Raw genomic sequence first — 18,141 nt, 5'->3', positions numbered from 1 at the left:
CAACTGCTTAGCTTTGACTCCAATATCAGCTGTTTCTACAATGTCCATAACCTCAGAGTCAACATTCGTAGTCTGTGACTGCAATGTTGCTTTACTTCTCCTCTTCTCCGTTATCAGCAGTGCATCTCCATCCTCAGTGGTCCCCTGGTCGGAAAATGTCAGGCAAACTGTTTCCACCAGCCCACCAACAACTCCAAACAGGGCCAGGGTGGTGCCAAGCATGTATATCTTCACCATTCCTCGACTGGGCCACTGGTTCAGCATTTCCTTAGCAAATGGGAGGATTTCATCAAAGGTGTCCATCTTGTCTTAGTTGAGTCTGTTAAGGGCAAACAGAAGTAAGAGGCTATATAAAACATTTTCATGGATAGAACAATCATGTAATACTATACTATATGTACAATAAAAAAGAAGAAAAAATATATATAGGCTACTGTATATTACACATACCGGTAGCCGTAGGACCCTGGATGCAGATTCCTTGAGTCTTCAATTGAATCGAGTAGGCTATCCAAGGCAGAGAGAGGAGGAGAGATCCTGGATTATAAACACCAGAAAATCAATGTTGACACCCACAGACTAGGCAAGAAATGCATATTCATGAGCTATTTGCACATAGTTATTTGTTTTGTTGGGAGAGAGTTTTCTTTAGATATTATGCAATCTCGCTGATGCAGTGTTGCTGTGGTAGTATTGCCAGGGCTGAAGATTGGACTTTGTGGGTAAAAGGTGTAGACACTGCATACTCTTGAAGGAGTACGTGTGTCACCACATGGGGTCATATTAAGCAATGAAACATATATAGTGACACATGCAGTGTAATGACGAGGTAACCAAAAGGCAGGTAAACGCAATAATGTTGACTTTGCTGCTGCATTATCACATGATATGTCATGCTGTGCAGAAATGGGAGAGGTGCCACAGTACACAAAAGAGAAACCAATTGACTTTTTGTGATAGGTTGGATACAAAATGTAGTCCAATGTTCAGTGACGTGTCTGCAAAATTACCCAAAACAAAACAAACAAAATAAAACAATTATCAATCAATTATCACTGATGGGATTTGATTTAATAAACCTTCTTTCCTCCCTCCTTTAAGTGAATAAAACAGATTTAAGTACCACACAGTTTATCAGCTGTGCTTTGTCATTATGACTAAAAATAAATGGCAAACTCTCTGCAAAGGTGAATGTATGAGCTACTATACGCATGCTGTACACATGCTGTTGAATTTTGAACAACATGAGTGGTTGTTTTGGATTGTGTGGCCTTTTGTCAACTTTGATCTCAATGAGGAGAGGTGGATGAGTACCCAATCACAGTCTTGGATACTTTGAGTCTCGTCCCCTTTATTGATGTCTGTGCATTGTTCGTATGCTGTCTGCAGTGTTCCTTATTCCAACACATTTCAGATAAGGTTCATTTGAATATAGGTGTCTAGAAGTGCTCTGACCTTCAGCTGCCCTCTGACAGGCGGATGTGAACCCATTTCCAAAATGCGAAAGGTAATAGGTACCGGTATATAGGTGTGTGTGTGTGTGTGTGTGTGTGTGTGTGTGTGTGTGTGTGTGTGTGTGTGTGTGTGTGTGTGTGTGTGTGATTATCTGCCCTTTCACCCTGTTCCGTACGGAAAATGTACGGCAAATGTCAATCAAATGAGTTGTGAAATTTGTCTGATCTTTGTCCCAGATTGCCTTTCACAACATGTCATTTTGGCTAAAATGACAGCCACTTCATTTGACCAAAAGTCTTGCACATAAAGTGACCGTATTGGCTGACTGGCAGTCAACAAACAACTAGTTATCACATAAGTAGAGGCCAAAGAGAACAATATACTGCAATATAGAAACTAGAATCAAATATTTGATTCATTCTGTCTTAAGAACATGTTAACTAAATACCGTACATTCTTAACATTTGCGGTCAAGCAAAAACAAATCTAAAGTACACAACATAGTATAACTAGCATCAGTAACAAGAAGGGATACAAGCAGAGAGGAGTGCTAGGCGGTGAGGTGGTCTGAGGTCAAGAGGTATGTTTTCAGACTGCAGCACATGGGGAGAGAGTCTGCAGTCCTGGCTGAGAGGGGGATGTCCTCCCACACATGGACGGATTAACCCCCGCAAGGGCCCCTGGCCGATAAATTTTTTTAGGGCCCCCCCACCCCCCACCCTCCACCATAACACCCCCTCCCTCCCGACGCGCACTACCCAGCTCGGATTTTATGCCATGAAGGTCATCTGTTGGCCAAGAAAGCACCTGTAGACAACAGAGGAGGGGCCCACACATTACATGTTTAATTAATGTATACATTTTATTTTAGTAAATTCGAAATGCCGTTGCCCCTGGCAACGGCCCCACCGGCCCAATGGTTAATACAGCCCTGAGTCCCACAGCTTGTGAGCCAGGACAGGGGCGAGAAGCGTCTAGGATGTGTGGAATGTTGGCCAGGGTGTTTTAGGGAAGGTTTGGCCAAAAGGTGAAATAATAAAATGACAACCAAAGGTGTACAATAGCTTCACACACAAACATGACGACAATTTGCAGTTTGACCAGAAATGATTCTTGTCTTATTGGTTCATATAACAGGGTACCACAGCAGGTCAGGTGGTAGAGTTATAAAGCGCTTTGGAGAAATGCGCTATATAAATGCAGTCTATTTACCACTGACATCAACCCTTGTCATAACAGGTAAACATTCATAAAATATATTATGACTTATACAGTGAGGATATTACTGTCTGGGAAAAGGGTGAACTTTTTTGGGGACCTTTGCCCCATATTGCTGGGTTCTCTGGGGCGATTTTTGCTTGAATGGCCAGTCTGTCTCTGTACAGTTAAGAAAGTGAACTATGTTGTGGTTGGACTGGAGTGGGAGAGGGGGAGATGTGTGTTCAAAACCCTGATGCTATATTAACTGGGGACCCCCTGGAACCTCCTCAGGGTCCCCGGACCGCTTTGAGAACCTCTGATATGAGATGTATAGAGGGGAAATGAACTGTGATGCCATGTAGCTCTTCATCTTACAGTTTACAGTTTACAGTTTAGGCATTTAGCAGACGCTTTTAATCCAAAGCGACTTACAATAAGCAGATACAACATCGCAATAATAAACAAGATAATAGGTCAGTACATTAACAGCAATATAACAATGTAAATGGATATCTATCTAGAGAAAAACACAATATAATCAAGTTCTAAATAAACCTAACAAACAAATGTTAACTAGCTTCATGTATGGTCATTGATTTTACTGTAGTGCTAAGGGTTTAGGTGGAGTCTGAAAAGGTGAGTCTTCAGTCCACGGCGAAAGGTAGCGAGTGAGTCCGTTGTTCTAAGTGCGACAGGGAGTTTATTCCACAACTTGGGAGCCAAGAGGGCAAACTGTCTCGGACGAGTGGATTTTTGCCCTGGAGTTTTTAGCGAGGGTTCGGTCAGCATCTTAAAATGAAGACCATATAATTGCGACCGTCAGGGAGCAGTTTACTATGAAAACCTCCACCGGCCGTCCGTCCGTCCGTCCGTCACACGTCACACCTTTGTTTGTGTACGGTGTGATGTCATATATCTTCAGTATGACATCACACCACATGTGTAAACAAACCTTTGTGTACGTTGCTGTGGCAACAGTCTGTTGTTGCTGGTCTGTTAGTGTACGTTAGCAACCACCTTAGCAACCATGGTTTTACCCTAGCAACCAACTGTTTACCCTAGCAACCAACTGTTTACCATAGCAACCATGTTTTTTTACCCTAGCAACCAACTGGGCATAAAAGGGATTCTGTTAGGGATCTCCATATATGGGCATAAAAGGGATTCTGTTAGGGATCTACATATATGGGCATAAAAGGGATTCTGTTAGGGATCTCCATATATGGGCATAAAAGGGATTCTGTTAGCTGTTAGTGATCTCCATATATGGGCATAAAAGGGATGCTGTTAGGGATCTCCATATATGGGCATAAAAGGGATTCTGTTAGGGATCTCCATATATGGGCATGAAAGGGATTATGTTAGGGATCTCCATATATGGGCATAAAAGGGATTGTATCCCAGATGATGCCCTGTTAGGAGATTCATGACACGCGTGTCAGAAAATGCATGACACGCTGCTGCGCCACACTCAGCACCCCTAAAAACCAGTACTTGGGATTTGTTGATGTAAATGTTCACATAGAGTGTAATAATTGGTAAAACAAACTTTTGGCCTATTTGTGGAGATAAGCGACCAACGGTCGCTTATCTCCCGATTAGGGAGTCTTACTGGTATGTTATCTTATGAAATCTTTCTTTTTGAACTTGCTGGAAAGGACGTGTTTTATAGTATATTACATTACATGATTAATATAATTAGGCCATGTTCATGCTGTGGGTAGCCTAATCCTGGTGGTGCTTATATAATATAACCCATGTGTCATCTAATCTGTTGAAGACTAGACAGCATGATCGTTCATTTGGAGGCCAGATTAATTACACATAGCAGCTAGATAGTCACAGAATCAGATACACCAGGGGTCTTGAACGTTTTCAGGCCAAGGACCCCTTAGTTGAGAGAGAGATTAAGCAGGGACCCCCACACAACCTTTTCATAGATTCCATATACAGTAGTTCTATAGTTTGACAGCACAATCATCAGTGTATTTTGGATTCATGTAAATTTGTGTTTTCAGATATTTAACCACTTGAACCATCAATACTTAATAATCTTGACCTTTAACTCTTTTTCCCTTCTACACCGAACCTTTGCCAAAAATAACCGATCTACAAGCTCACAACGCCTCGTCGCGTTGTGGCCTTGTAGATCTGCTATTTTTGGCCAAGTTTTTAGAAAATGGACACATAGGGTTCAAGTGGTTAATATAAAAAAGGAGACAAATATTTGGAGGAACCCCGGTAGTAATGAGGACCCCCTAGGGGTCCCGGACCCCCTGTTGAAGACCCTTGAGATACACATTTAAGAAACATGTCTCGTACTCTCGTTGGAGTGAAAAGGTCATGGTTAATAAAACCAATGGTACCAAAAGTGTGGACTGCACACAGGCTTTATTGATGTGCATACAGGAAAGCATCTTATGATACTGTAGAACACAAATCCACAAAACAGCTCAGGACAAAAGGCTAAAAGTGTGCAGAAAAAGAGGTGAAGAAACATTCCCAACATTACTATTAAATATGTAGTATAAACATTGAGGATATATGCCTGGTATTTATAATGACATTCTCACAGTCGGTAGTTTGAAAATGCTTTTGGTTGTCAAGTCCTAGATGTATTTGTGGTGTTTACTATGTTGTGTGTACTGTATATACCGGTATTTACGCTGATTGTTTGCATCCAAAATCCTGTGTACGTTGTTTTCTTTCTTTCTTTTTTGTAAAAAAAGTAGTGAATATTTTAGAAAAATAAAAAATAAAACAAAGAACCAAAAAACACAATCTGTACAGACCTAAAATAAAATGACAGTTGACAGCAATAGTAAATTTGACCAAAATCTGTTATATACAGTAGTATAATAACTGAAATTTAGAAGCAGACATCCAGTTTTGCTATCATGCTATTATGCTTAAATATACAGCTGGATTAATAAACGAATGAACAATGAATAAAACTGCCTTATTGTACCTCTCAATAGCTGTGCATTTACGTAAATGTAATGACATTAAACACATCCATATAAACTGTTAAATGTTCAAATTTAACAAATCTATAATACAAAGTTTAGATTATGTTGAACATTAAAGACCGTTTTACCATTTGTGAGTTGACTCTTCGAGTGCAGCCCAACATCAAGGGAGATTATAATATTCCCTTCTGAAGGAAACAGAGACTATGTGGAACAGTGAACATCTATCCCACCCTGTGAAACCTTGTCTTTTGGTGTGTTCTGTGTGTTTTGATTTTATATTGGCTATATTAGACTATACAGTAGGTATGTAGGTTGTTAGTTAGGCTTAAATCTTTTTCTCCATTTGTCATGTTGTCACTGTGGTGTATTTGTATTTGGGATTACGGAGAGAAATTAGCTTCTAGCTTCTGTCCGGCATATTTACTTGAAATCATGTGTATTGATCGAAATGTTCATTAATATGCAACTGTCCCGGAAATACATAAATAAAGTAAAGTAAAGTGCAGTAAAGCAGGGAGAAGACTCATAGGCACACTCTCAAACATGTACACAGCAACAATGCAGCAAAATGGACCAATGTGGGTCAATTTCTACACTTTCAGAGTTAAATTAACATTGGCTGTGTATTGCGAATTCAGGAACTTGCTGGCCTCTTGGGCCATTCATTCTCAGAGCCTGCTTTTCCCACTCATGGGTCGGCTGATTGATATCAGCCATATGCTGAGTTGATACAGCCTTACTGACCTGAGGAGGGGAGAAACACACATGAAACAATATTTTGAACAAATAACTAGTGCTGTTCGAGTTAACTAAATTAATCACGATTAACTCACCGTTATGTTAATCGCGATTAATTATTTTAATCGCAATTAATCGCATATTTATATATTATACCCATTTGGCCTTTGGACACCGTTTCTCAACATTATTATCTCAACTATTATTTGGGGAGGTCTCCAGATGATTAGCTTAATGTGCAATATTGTTTTCTCACTCAACAGTAAACAATCAAACATACATGGTATCTACACATTTATAAAGTGACAATTTAATTATTTTATTAATATCTCTAATTGTAAAAAGTAAATTAAGTAATTAACTAAAATGGTCAAACATTGGCTACAATATTGGCTATTTTGGCTACAAGGTCCATCCCTCTTGATATAAAATATAATTAAAGCATAAAGGTGGACACAACAGTAATCAGATTAAGTAAATTAAGCAGATCCTTATACCCATCAGCTGCAGTCTGTTTAATGCAATACCATTATGATTTATTTGGGTTTTTAATTGATTTTGAATTAAAGATTAACATACTTTCGCATAAAGCCAGCAGATTTTTCCACTCCCAAGTTAATAGGGCCACAAAAGACTTGAAAGATATCCCTCTAATTTACATTGTGAACTGATAAAAGCTGATGACTCATTTGCGATCAATCGCGCGATTAACTAGTGAGAGAGAGAGAGAGAGAGAGAGAGAGAGAAAACAAATTATACGCACGCACGCAAGTTTTATTTTTTTATGTTCACCCAATGGCATGTACAAAATAGGGATACCAGGTTGAAAGTGGATACGTCTCTCTGTTAATTCAAACAATGAAAAGGATTAACGAGCGTTTGTGACTAATATAATAACTTCATTCTCCATTTCCTGAAGAGTATTGGTTTTGGCATACAACACGTCTTCCGTAGGACAGCGACGATGCAGGCCTACAGTACTGTACGTCATTATCCTTTAATGTATGTGGAAGCAGAAATTCACACTGTACCTCGTAAAATTATTCTTTCCATGTGAGCGCTATCAAGCTTTCACATAACAGCGCACACACCAGCCTTGCTCTCCATCTTTTTGCCATAGCTGCAAACAACAGACAGAAAGATTATGTCTTCTATCACTTGTACTGTAGTCAGAGTGTTGAGAGGACAAACGTTAGAAGAACCTACAAGTTGATACGAACCTGTTGAGGTTAGCTGGCTCCGACTGGTAGATGTGCTTGACCTGATCAGTTATAGTTGGCACATGGTGTGGCTCAACCTGACTGTGACTGGTTTTCAGGGGATGGAGGTGGCTCTTCAGGGCAGGAGAGCTGGGGGGCAGGGATACACGATTTGTCTCTGGCACGTTCCCATTGATTTTCTCTGCCTCTGTGTCGAACCTGGGTTTGGAAGGGCCTACTGAATGGGCCTGCTGCAGTTTCATCAAGTGGTTAATGGCCACAGTAGCATGGAAGGCTCGCTGGGAAACACACAGAGCCAATAAGTTAGTGAGAGAGTGACTTAAAAGCCATATAAATTGCCAAGCAATCAGAATAATTGTTCCATTTTCACATTTAATCTTTGATGACATAACGACAGGGTGATTTATGTCTGCAAAATCTAATGCCACCCAATGTAATTGTACATTCTGTACAGAGAGACTCATATTTGACTAAAAACGAAATTGCCCAAATCTGATGATGATTTCTTTTTTCCCCTTGACTGTAAGTGCCCTGTACCATCCCTCAGAGACCTTGATGAATAATTATGTCTATTAAATGGTCCTTAATCAGGAATAATTTGGGCAGTCGTACAATTATTCTGCTATAAAGTGCAGGTCCTCAAAAGAGCTCACCAAGTCGGTGCCAATAAAAACCAGGGCACCTTCATTTAAGACTTACCTTCCACTTTGACTTTGCAAAGTTCTTCTGGATCTGAACACTGACAGAATAATGAATATCCTGGCTCCTTGCTGTCTTTCCCAGGATCCTGAAAGAGAGAAAAAAAATAAGAGAAAGGAACATGGTATTTAGAATTACAGGTAGACATGGCCTAACCCATGGCAAGACATATCTTGAATCAGTCCCACAGCATTTCAATGATCTGATACAGTATAACAGACTCTCACCAAGGGTGCCTGAGTGCCTTCTCAGTGGTGTAGCGTGTGTGGGGATTCTTCTCCAGCATGTTCCGTATGAAATCTTTAGCTGCACGCAGGAAAAAAAGAGACAGCCGTCATCAGGACAGGGCTCTGTAAAGAAGAACCCATTATGTCCAGTGTCTGTTGTGTTTACCAGAATCTGAGATGTCATCCCAGAAGGGAGAATCGAACTCATACTGCGCCTTCATGATCCTCGCAAAGAGCTGAGCCTCCACTTCCTCATAAAAGGGAGGATATCCACAGAGCCTGAAAACAACATGGTGCTTGAGTTTCAAGTTTTGGAGAAACAGCAACATTTTAGAAATCACTTAAGAGTCTAGAATCTCACCTATATAAGTAAGTAACCACCTGGATTCAAATGGCTACAGTATCTTATACTGTACGCTAAATGCTCACTAGGTGGTGCTCCAACTCAATCAAAACTTTATCACGTTGAACATGGCTTATATTCGCCTATAATATGACAACATCTATAAAGACAAAGTAGTGGTTTTCACAACAGAAGGACACGCACAGTATATAGGTGATAACTCCAATAGACCAGCAGTCCACTGCCTTGCCGTAGGGTTTCTGTGCCAACACCTCAGGGGCTGAAAGTTAGAAGACACTCTTGTGAGCAGCAACATATTTTCAATTATTTCAACATCCACACTAGTCCTCTGATGTCAAAGCCACTGTGGAACATTGGCAAGGTTATTATACTGTAGTTTGCCCTCACAACCTGGTGCATGGCTAGCCTGGCATTAGCCAGACTGATGTGATGACGTGGATTCACTCACAAATCCCTCCACGGTATCAATCAGTGACTATATTTCACTGTTCAATTGATACGCAGTCACTGATTGTCCCGGACATTTTCTGATTTCTCATACTCCCTGTATAATCCGTACATTGAAACTATACACAATATGTATGATGCCAGGTCACTAAATGACCTGGCATCTGTCTATATAACATGCTATCCAAATTTCATTTTAGCCTTTGCATTAGCCTGCAAAGTCGTTAAGGCTAATGCAAATGCTACGGGCTTACCCCTGACAATAAAGAAACAAATTTAAATGAATAAAAACTAACACTATATTAAAATATAACTAATAAAAAGTAAATTCAACTAAAATGGAACTAGCAAACCAGCTTTAATAAAAAAAAATGCAAACAAATAAATCTAAACAAAATAAAAACACAAATAATGAAAAATGCAAAACTATAATAACCTTGCACACCGGTCAAGTATCACAGAGCACAATGCATAATAAATGATGTGTTCTGTGCTTGAGTCTGTATTATGTTACGGTGTTGCCCCCCCTCCAATGTGTCTTAGGTGTCCTTGACCCACTTTCAGACCCGCATATCCAACCATACATCATTCATATTGACGCTGGCCATATTTTCTTACCCACATATCCTGGAGTGCCGCAGGCTGTTGACATGACATGATGTTGACGGTCTTGCATCTTGGACAGGCCAAAGTCACTGACCATGATCTTGGAGTTCTCGGCCTGGTTGTAGTAAAGGAGGTTCTCTGGCTGCGCAGAGACAACAAGATAGTCCAGGTGTTGATGCGATTCAGTGACTCACAACAAGTTGCCAATGTGTGACTTCTTGGATTAAACATGTGAGTTTCCAAATGGAATCAAATGGACCCTTCTTGGCACATTTGGTTCCCTTTGTCTTAAATATGATAATTTTACTTTATTTAATTGTGACCGTGTCCTACCTTGAGGTCACGGTGCACTATTCCCATTTGGTGCAGGTAGTCTACAGCCTGCAGCACCTGTTGAATGACCCTGCTGGCATCCTTCTCTGAGTACATCCCACGTTCCAGAATACGATCGAACAGCTCACCACCTGTAACGCTGCCGGTAACCAACAAAAATATCAAACATACAATACACATACAACATTCTTGAACACATCAACGTCAATGCACTTTAAACACATCAACCATGGCTTCCCTAGTTTTGGGCATGTCATTGCCCAAAGATTACTGTGTTGTAAGCTTGTGTTGTGACTTGTGGATGACCAAAATTATAGGACTTAAATCTATTTTGTGACTTTTTGGGGGGAATCCATTTTTATATTGACCAATCTGTATGGTAGAGTATGATAATTCAAGCTCAACACAAATGTGGTGGTTGTTATTTGGTCTCCATGCTTTTCCACTGATAAATACTGTCTGATGGTAAAAAGAAAATGTCTTCCCTCAGAGTGTGCTCTATTAGCTCTGTGGTAAAAATGTCAGCACTTGTACAGGGGACCCAGTTTGAATCTTGGGTAAGACATGAAAGTTACACAGAGTGCAGCTTAACCTAAGTTTATACAGTATGACATGAAGTACTGCCATTTTACCTTTACTTTAAAGAGAGGTAAAAAATTGCAAACTCACAGCTGCATGACAAGGTAATAATGAGTCCGACTTTCATAAAAATCCTCCAGCCCCACCACATTCTCGTGGTTGATCCTGTTGGGAAGAATATTATGTTAGCTTTCATCTTTCACCTTTTCACATGATGAATTCCATGCAGCCAAAATGACTTCTGAATACACAAAACAATGCTCTAAAATCTTGAGCCTTGTTTTCTTCTAAAAGGTGGTAATATTTAGGTAACAACAAAATAAAATAACAATTATCTCATGCCTGCCTAAGTAATGTACTGTTAGTGAACACAGAATGTGAAAGGAAGCTGAATGATAGGTTCATTACAAATTGAGGATTCATTACTTTCTCAACACAGCAATCTCATTCTCCAGATTGAAGTCCGCCTTCTGCTTCTTCTTCACACATTTCATGGCAAACGTCTTCCCTGTCTTCCTCTCCTTCACCATGTAAACTTCAGAGAAGGCCCCCCTGTTCATTAGAACACAGAATTAGTTATTGTCACGTCACAGAAATAGTAAACAGGTCTCGTCTCCTACAAAAAGGGACTGAGCAATTTATACCACTCTGTATGACGGTGACGCATTCTGGGAATAGACGATCTACAAGCTCACAGTGTTCTCATAGATTTCCCAAGCACGACACCATCATACACCATCATATGAGTGAATATACATTAAATTAGGATATGGGCATGTTGAATACAAAACGTGATATTTTACAAAACTGGGTAATCCAGTGTGCCATTAACATTTCAGTACATGTCAGAGGGAGTTTTGTCCATTAAGCCCAGAGTTTACACATTATTTCCTCATGGAATAACGCTTAGACGACCCATTGCCAATCGAATAAGAGCTCACAAGTTAGCTCCAATATGTGGAGATTAACATTCTGCTCTGTTATGTTCACTTGCTCCTATCTTCAGCTCTGTCTAGGAATAGTTGTTCCAACAGGTGGATTAGGCCCTTAATCCCTTATGCAATGGAAACTGTGGCCAGCCAAGGGCTCCAGGTAAGCTTAGGTGCAGAGCAGGTTAAAGACCATGCCCCTAATCTTTAGGCCTGGTCATAGACAGGAAGGAGTCAAGGACTCAAAGACAGATACAAAGTACTGTAGTCTGTACTAGTTTAGACCACTGTAGACCAGAGAGGTTCTCAAACTCTGTTGGCACAGGTCACCCCTATGTAAATAACTTTTACATCCACGGCACCCCTGAATTACACATTGTTACTTTACAGAACCTTACATTTGTGTCATATTACAGTATGTAAATATGTAACAAGCTCACAACATGTCACGCTTTGACACGTTGCGAGCTTGTAGATCTGCTATTTTTGCTAAGTAAGTTTGGTGGTCCGTCTTTCTAAGGATAGAGGGTTCAAGTGGTTAAACTGAAGTGATATTGATCAGTTTCAAACATGATAGAAGTATTCTGCGACACCCCTGGACTTGCGTGACAGCACCTTAGGGTGAAACGGCACCCTTTGAGAAACCGTGCTGTAGACACAGATACAAAAAGAATGCTGAGGGAGACTTTCCAACTTATAGAAATGAACAATGTTATTTAACGTTAACGTTGACGTTGGCTAATTTATTCCAGTGCAACTGCTGGAACGTGTTGTGTGAACTCGTTTGATCTGTTATTATTTCCCAATTGCCACAGTTCTGCCTTGCTAATGAGTAAAGGGCTTAAGTGGATGTCATTCAGGATGCTGAAGGTAATGTTAAAGCTTTGACGGAGTAGATGAAGAAAAAGCGTCCCCCCAAGAAACATCACAGCACTTCATCTCCTTTCTCAACTGATTACTATTACATAATCGTCTAATCACAATTATTTGACATAATCACAATTATTTTGTCATAATCGTCATAATCGTTTACATGTTGAAAAATGTTCATAGATTTGCAAACATTAAAAAAGAAATAGTGGAAATAGCAGATATACCAGCTCACAACGCGTCGCAATGCGATGTGTTGTCAGCTTGTAGATCGGCTATTTCCACTATCAATGTTATTTTTTAAGTACTATGAAGTTGTCAAATATGTCAGTAATTTCTTCTTTCTTCTATATTTAGGTTATGTATCATATCTGCCATGTGCAACTTCAAAGCCTACTAGCCAAACAGAAATGTAATTGTCAATGACAAAAGCACAATTAAATTGTTAATTACAATTATTTGAGTGACAATTAATCGTCATGTAAAATATCATAATCGTGACAACCCTAGTCTCCATGGTTACTAAAACGGATTTCCTTCTGAGGCTCTCCTTGATTTTAATTGTGATTCTCAAGAGAAATTCAAATGATCAATCAAATGACAGGAAACACAAGGCACTGCCCTCTTTGCTTGCAGACTGAAGGAGAGACGAGAACTCATAAATCATGGATGTGCTACGACGCGTGAATAACTTTCCAACAGCCAAGGCCAAAACAAAGCAAGAGGATAATAGTGGTGGCATTAACCTACTGTACATCCATAACCTCTTTCAATCTGGTGGCCCTATTTTGGGAATGTCATAATAGGCAAAATCCTTCAAACGTTTTCAAAGATAAAAAATAAATTGATAAATAATAATAATAATCATCTGTATTCTCAAAAATAGCAGATCTACATCTACATTGCATCGCTTGTAGATGGGCTAGTTTCATATTCATCGTATGGAATATCGTATCACATACATGGCTAGAGAATAGAGGGCTTAAATGGTTAACTGAGTCCGCTAGGCTATGGAATAAATGTAGCCACCATTGCAGGGAAAACATTTTGGACTGTGTTGCAGTTAATGAAGCCTTGTGGGAACAGCTGTATTTGGGCTCCTATACACATTCCTCTCCAACCTCTCTGGATCACACTAATGGAACATATAAGTGGAAAAATATAAATAAACTGTACATTGGGGAGTGAGAAAAATAGCTCAGTGCCCATCTTTAAAATACATTCTAGACTTCTCAAGTGGTGTACTGTACAGAAAGTGATATTTGTTTTAGTTTAAATACGTGTTAATAGCTTTATGTTCCCATGGTAATCGTTGCTATAGACTGGTTGTTCAGTAACAGCGGTCTCTTCAATCCCATCTCTCCAGCTCTTTAGTAAAATAGGAAATACATTTTTAGGTTGAGATACCAATTTTACCCAACTAGAGGTTCTGTAAAACGTACCTACGTGTACCCTACGTTGCACTGAACTATATTTTTGTCAGAGTTACAGGGGCATTGTCAGAGTACCCATTTGTCTGTGTCCCTTTTGTGCCCATAGTGTATATTATGGAGATCTGAAGTCTGTCTACTTGTGTCCACTTATATGCCCATATATGGAGATCTTTGTATCTGTCAGTCCTTGTCCCTTATAGAGATCCCTAATGTCATCAGTATATGCACCTATATTGTCATATCCATGTAAGGGCATATCGGTTGGATCGGCGGTTCTGGACAACCGGATCTCCATATATCTCTACAATGCAATGTCCTTGCAAATGTGCACGCCGAGTTGAAGTGGGTCGGTTCCATATGAGTGAGTGTGGTCCTTCCCTTTAAAGACCTATCCACTTAGCTGTTCTGTCTGCTAAATGATCCCCAGCCATATGTGAACACTGTACAGTGCTTCCACCATCACCATCTGGGAGAACACTGCTCAACAAATTAAAGACAAATGATGGTATGACCTTTGAATTTATTGTTATTCAAAATTTATTTAAAAATGATATGGGTCCTTTGTAATAATTTCAGGAAGAAATGCCACTTTTTTCATATATCAGCCTCATGGTATAAGCAATAACAGGCCGATTCATGTTTTTACCTATAACACCACTGATCAGTGTAAAGGGGAACACACACCGGCCGCGGACGGTGGGCGTCAAAACAGCCGCCCACATTATTTTCAATGAACATACCCACACCGGCAGGCATCAGATAAATCGGTACACAGTATCTCTATAGTAATGTGATCAAGATGGATCTGTCTGATATTTCATATTCCATCCTAATTGGCTAACATTGGCTTCCAAAGTTTTCAGAATTGGTTCGTTTTGAACAAAATACGTCAAATTATGAACGCAGAGGGCGATTTCTGTGAAATTTTGCACACATATTCCCACTAGGCAGAGGAAGAATTGCCACCCTTTTCACATTGGCCTCTTATAGCCCCACCAGCAAGTCATCACATTTTTGGAACAAAATGCCTCAAATCATGATTGCTGTGAAAGGCCGAAGAAGACATGGCACCCTTTTCACATTGGCCTATTATAGCACCACAATGAGGCCACAATAACCTACCTGACCTGGCGGACACCTGTGTTCGGAAGAGCACTGCTTCTAGTTTATGTATCATTTTCTCTCTAAGATTGACAGAAAATGGGGAGAGAGAAATGGGGAGTGGCACGCAGCAAGGGTTTGTCGGGATTGCAGCCTAAGGTGCCCGGACCGCTACGCCAGTGGCCCGGGCCAATGCTCAGCTTAAGCAGTCTGTCCCACCGGACACCGTCGGGACAAATGAGGGTATCTTGTGTCTTAAGGCTTCAGTAAAGTAGGTCTCCACACGTCAATCCAATCAAACCAATAATCTGTACTCTAACTCAACCCTGGGCAACAGTATGTCAGTACTAGTCTAACACTGTATCACAGATTCCAGGCACAACGGTGGATGTGACAGCTCTTTGAGCAAGATGAGACTGAATACTTACGATCCCAACTCCTCCATGAAGTCAAATACTTCCTGGATGTTCACAGTGTCCTTCCACACACAGTCAACTTCCTTACGACCCATGTTGGCTTCAACGGGGATTTCTGTCACAAGGAGAGAACAGATGACCCGTCACGACATTGTGTCTCACACAAAATGCCTAATGGCACTTCAGATAGGAGACTGGCCTTGCTAACGTTTATCTAATAATAACATTGAAGATAATCTAAAAATGTAGATGTAGAATGTAAAATGAGAAGAAATTAAAGTGCCTTTGTTTTCCTCTCTTACCAAGAGGATAATGTTCTGAAACAGTTAAAACTATTTATCAAAATGTGCATCTTGGATAGGCTATAGCAGAAATACTGTAGAGCACTGATAATGCAGTATTAACTAGTGCTTCTGTCATAGCTGAAAAATTAAAATAAAATCTGTAACAAATGTGCAAATAAGAGCTGTTTCATTTAACTGCAGCAATGCATAGCCTTCTGTAAAATAATTTGATGCTGGATAAAAAAACTGAAAGGTCAGCTAAATAGGTTTGAGGGATTAGAACTACACTCAGTATGTGAACAGGTAGCTTATAGTTTCCTAACCTGTTCTAACCTGTTCGGCACACAAAGAGTAAATCAATGTTCAGCTTATACGGTTGGAAAAACACCTGCTGAAAAGCAGATTGTCTACAAAAGTATTTCAATTTTAGACATAACCTTTTGTGCTATATCTATATAGCCTCCTAGACAAAAAACTCAGTGAGTATCAGAACAGAACAGAGTAACTTTGGCACAGCTCAGTTTAATCTTTAATGCGGTGAACAGAAACATTCAGCGGAAAGCTACATAGCCAAGAGACACAAGCCAAACAAATCCAGCTAGATAGTGAGTAAAACCACAAGCAATTCCATTATGATGACGTGTGTAAAAACAAGTCGGCATTCCATCTCCAAATCAGTTTGCAAACGCAAGCTGTAGGTTATATGCTTATAATGACTGTATAATAATAATATACTGTAGCTTCAACCTGCAACAAGTCCTCTGATATCCCCAGCCAGGTGAGGATATCATCAGACCCAGCAGGGGGTGACCGGTAGCAGGTGTCAACCATGCAGACTACAGTTATCATCAGACATCAGCTGGCTCTGAGTCTGACTACAGACTCTTGAGACAATTTGTCTGGGAAATTGTGTGGCTATAGGTAATGTATAGCTTTGATTTCCTGTCAGCTACTGATTCACAAACACCACAAAGGGAAATAAACTTTGAAGGCAGAATGTTTATTGTCAAGAGGGGCTGACAATCTCTGTTGTGTGCCTTTCTTTACATCACAGCAGTCCATTAGGCAATAGATGGTGATAACTGCAGAGAACCTGAGCATGCACACTGAGGCAAGCAATACATAAATAAATAAGTAGCCATAAGTAAGTAATAATGATGATAATAACTTTATCTGTAGGCCTATAGCACCTTTAGTCTAAATAAAATGTTGCCCAAAGTGCTTGGATGCCAGAAAAAACTACATTGACAAACATATCTAAACAGTTAGGCCTATGCAGTAAAGCTATAACAGAAGTCAAAGTAGGGTAAAACAATCAAAATGAATGAAAATGAAAATAAAGTAAGTATTGTAAGGTGGTTGGTTGAAGACAGCATCCTTAGAAACATCACTGCGGCAAGAATGCGAATAATCACAGAGAGCCTATAATGTATTCTACATGCAGCTCATTTTAGAAAACAATTTCAGAATTGAATAATATAGATAAACTGGTGGGATAAACTGAATGTCGATGTGCACGCACCCGGGCTATCCAGGCAGATAATAAGCCGCGTAATTTGGACCAAATGTCGCGCAGAAAACAGCTGGCTTGTCCACACTGACAGACCTATCGCATGGAAATGTGTCCTCTCCAAACTCTATAGTTCTACAAGCCTAGCCTGCAACAATAGGCTACACTGTCTGAAATGTAATCACAGCTTGCTGTAGTTCTGAATGACTCCATTGTCCTAAACTGTAGACATCTCTCTTACCACTGTATGACTTCTGTGCTGCCTCCAGGTCCTGCCAAACGCCTGGCGTTGTGGACCATGGGTCTGTCTCTGACTGGAGGACTGGACACACTGGACCGTGTGAGAGGAGACGCAGGAAGATCTGTCAGAGAACGTGCATATGAGAGCGCCGAGGGGAGGGGCTGACTGACAACAGGTGCAGCGCCTTTCTTTACGCACAGTGGCCAGGATTGATAAATCAGTTATTCCACATGTAGTTTCTGCAACTGGAACATGAAAAACACCGAGGAAATAACTACGTTAATTAACTGCCATTTGAAAGACTGATTCATATTAGCCTATAGCCACAAAGGCCCTACCATAGAGCTATAATAATAAGGGCCCTACACGAACGAATGCGGGCATACTATATGTAGCCTACAAGACCATCAAAACTTTATCGGCTATAGGATAGGCTATTACACAGTAGGTCTATAGGCTTCTTATAGCACTTCTCCAAAACAATGTTACAAAATTCTTACCGATCAGGGACTATTTT

At 40.2% G+C, this 18,141-nt stretch overlaps 1 protein-coding gene across 1 annotated transcript; it reads right to left on the bottom strand.

The window, feature by feature from the left end:
* Positions 1-5,029: 5,029 nt before the first annotated feature.
* On the bottom strand, positions 5,030-17,695 carry camk1gb (calcium/calmodulin-dependent protein kinase IGb). The gene is made up of 13 exons (XM_080733699.1): positions 17,625-17,695; positions 15,602-15,704; positions 11,267-11,392; positions 10,931-11,005; positions 10,262-10,400; positions 9,941-10,070; positions 9,059-9,134; positions 8,678-8,790; positions 8,512-8,590; positions 8,285-8,372; positions 7,586-7,863; positions 7,397-7,485; positions 5,030-6,371 (listed from the first exon to the last, which is right to left on the bottom strand). The coding sequence occupies exons 2-12, from the start codon at positions 15,682-15,684 to the stop codon at positions 7,437-7,439; spliced, it is 1,236 nt and encodes a 411-aa protein (XP_080589825.1). The 5' UTR covers positions 15,685-15,704; positions 17,625-17,695; the 3' UTR covers positions 5,030-6,371; positions 7,397-7,436.
* Between the last annotated feature and the right edge of the window lie 446 nt (positions 17,696-18,141).

Source organism: Nannobrachium achirus (assembly GCF_963921795.1).
Source record: "Nannobrachium achirus genome assembly, chromosome: 9".
Lineage (NCBI taxonomy): Eukaryota > Metazoa > Chordata > Actinopteri > Myctophiformes > Myctophidae > Nannobrachium > Nannobrachium achirus.
The sequence above is the reverse complement of the archived record's forward strand: the minus strand, read 5'-3'. Positions and strand labels throughout refer to the sequence as shown.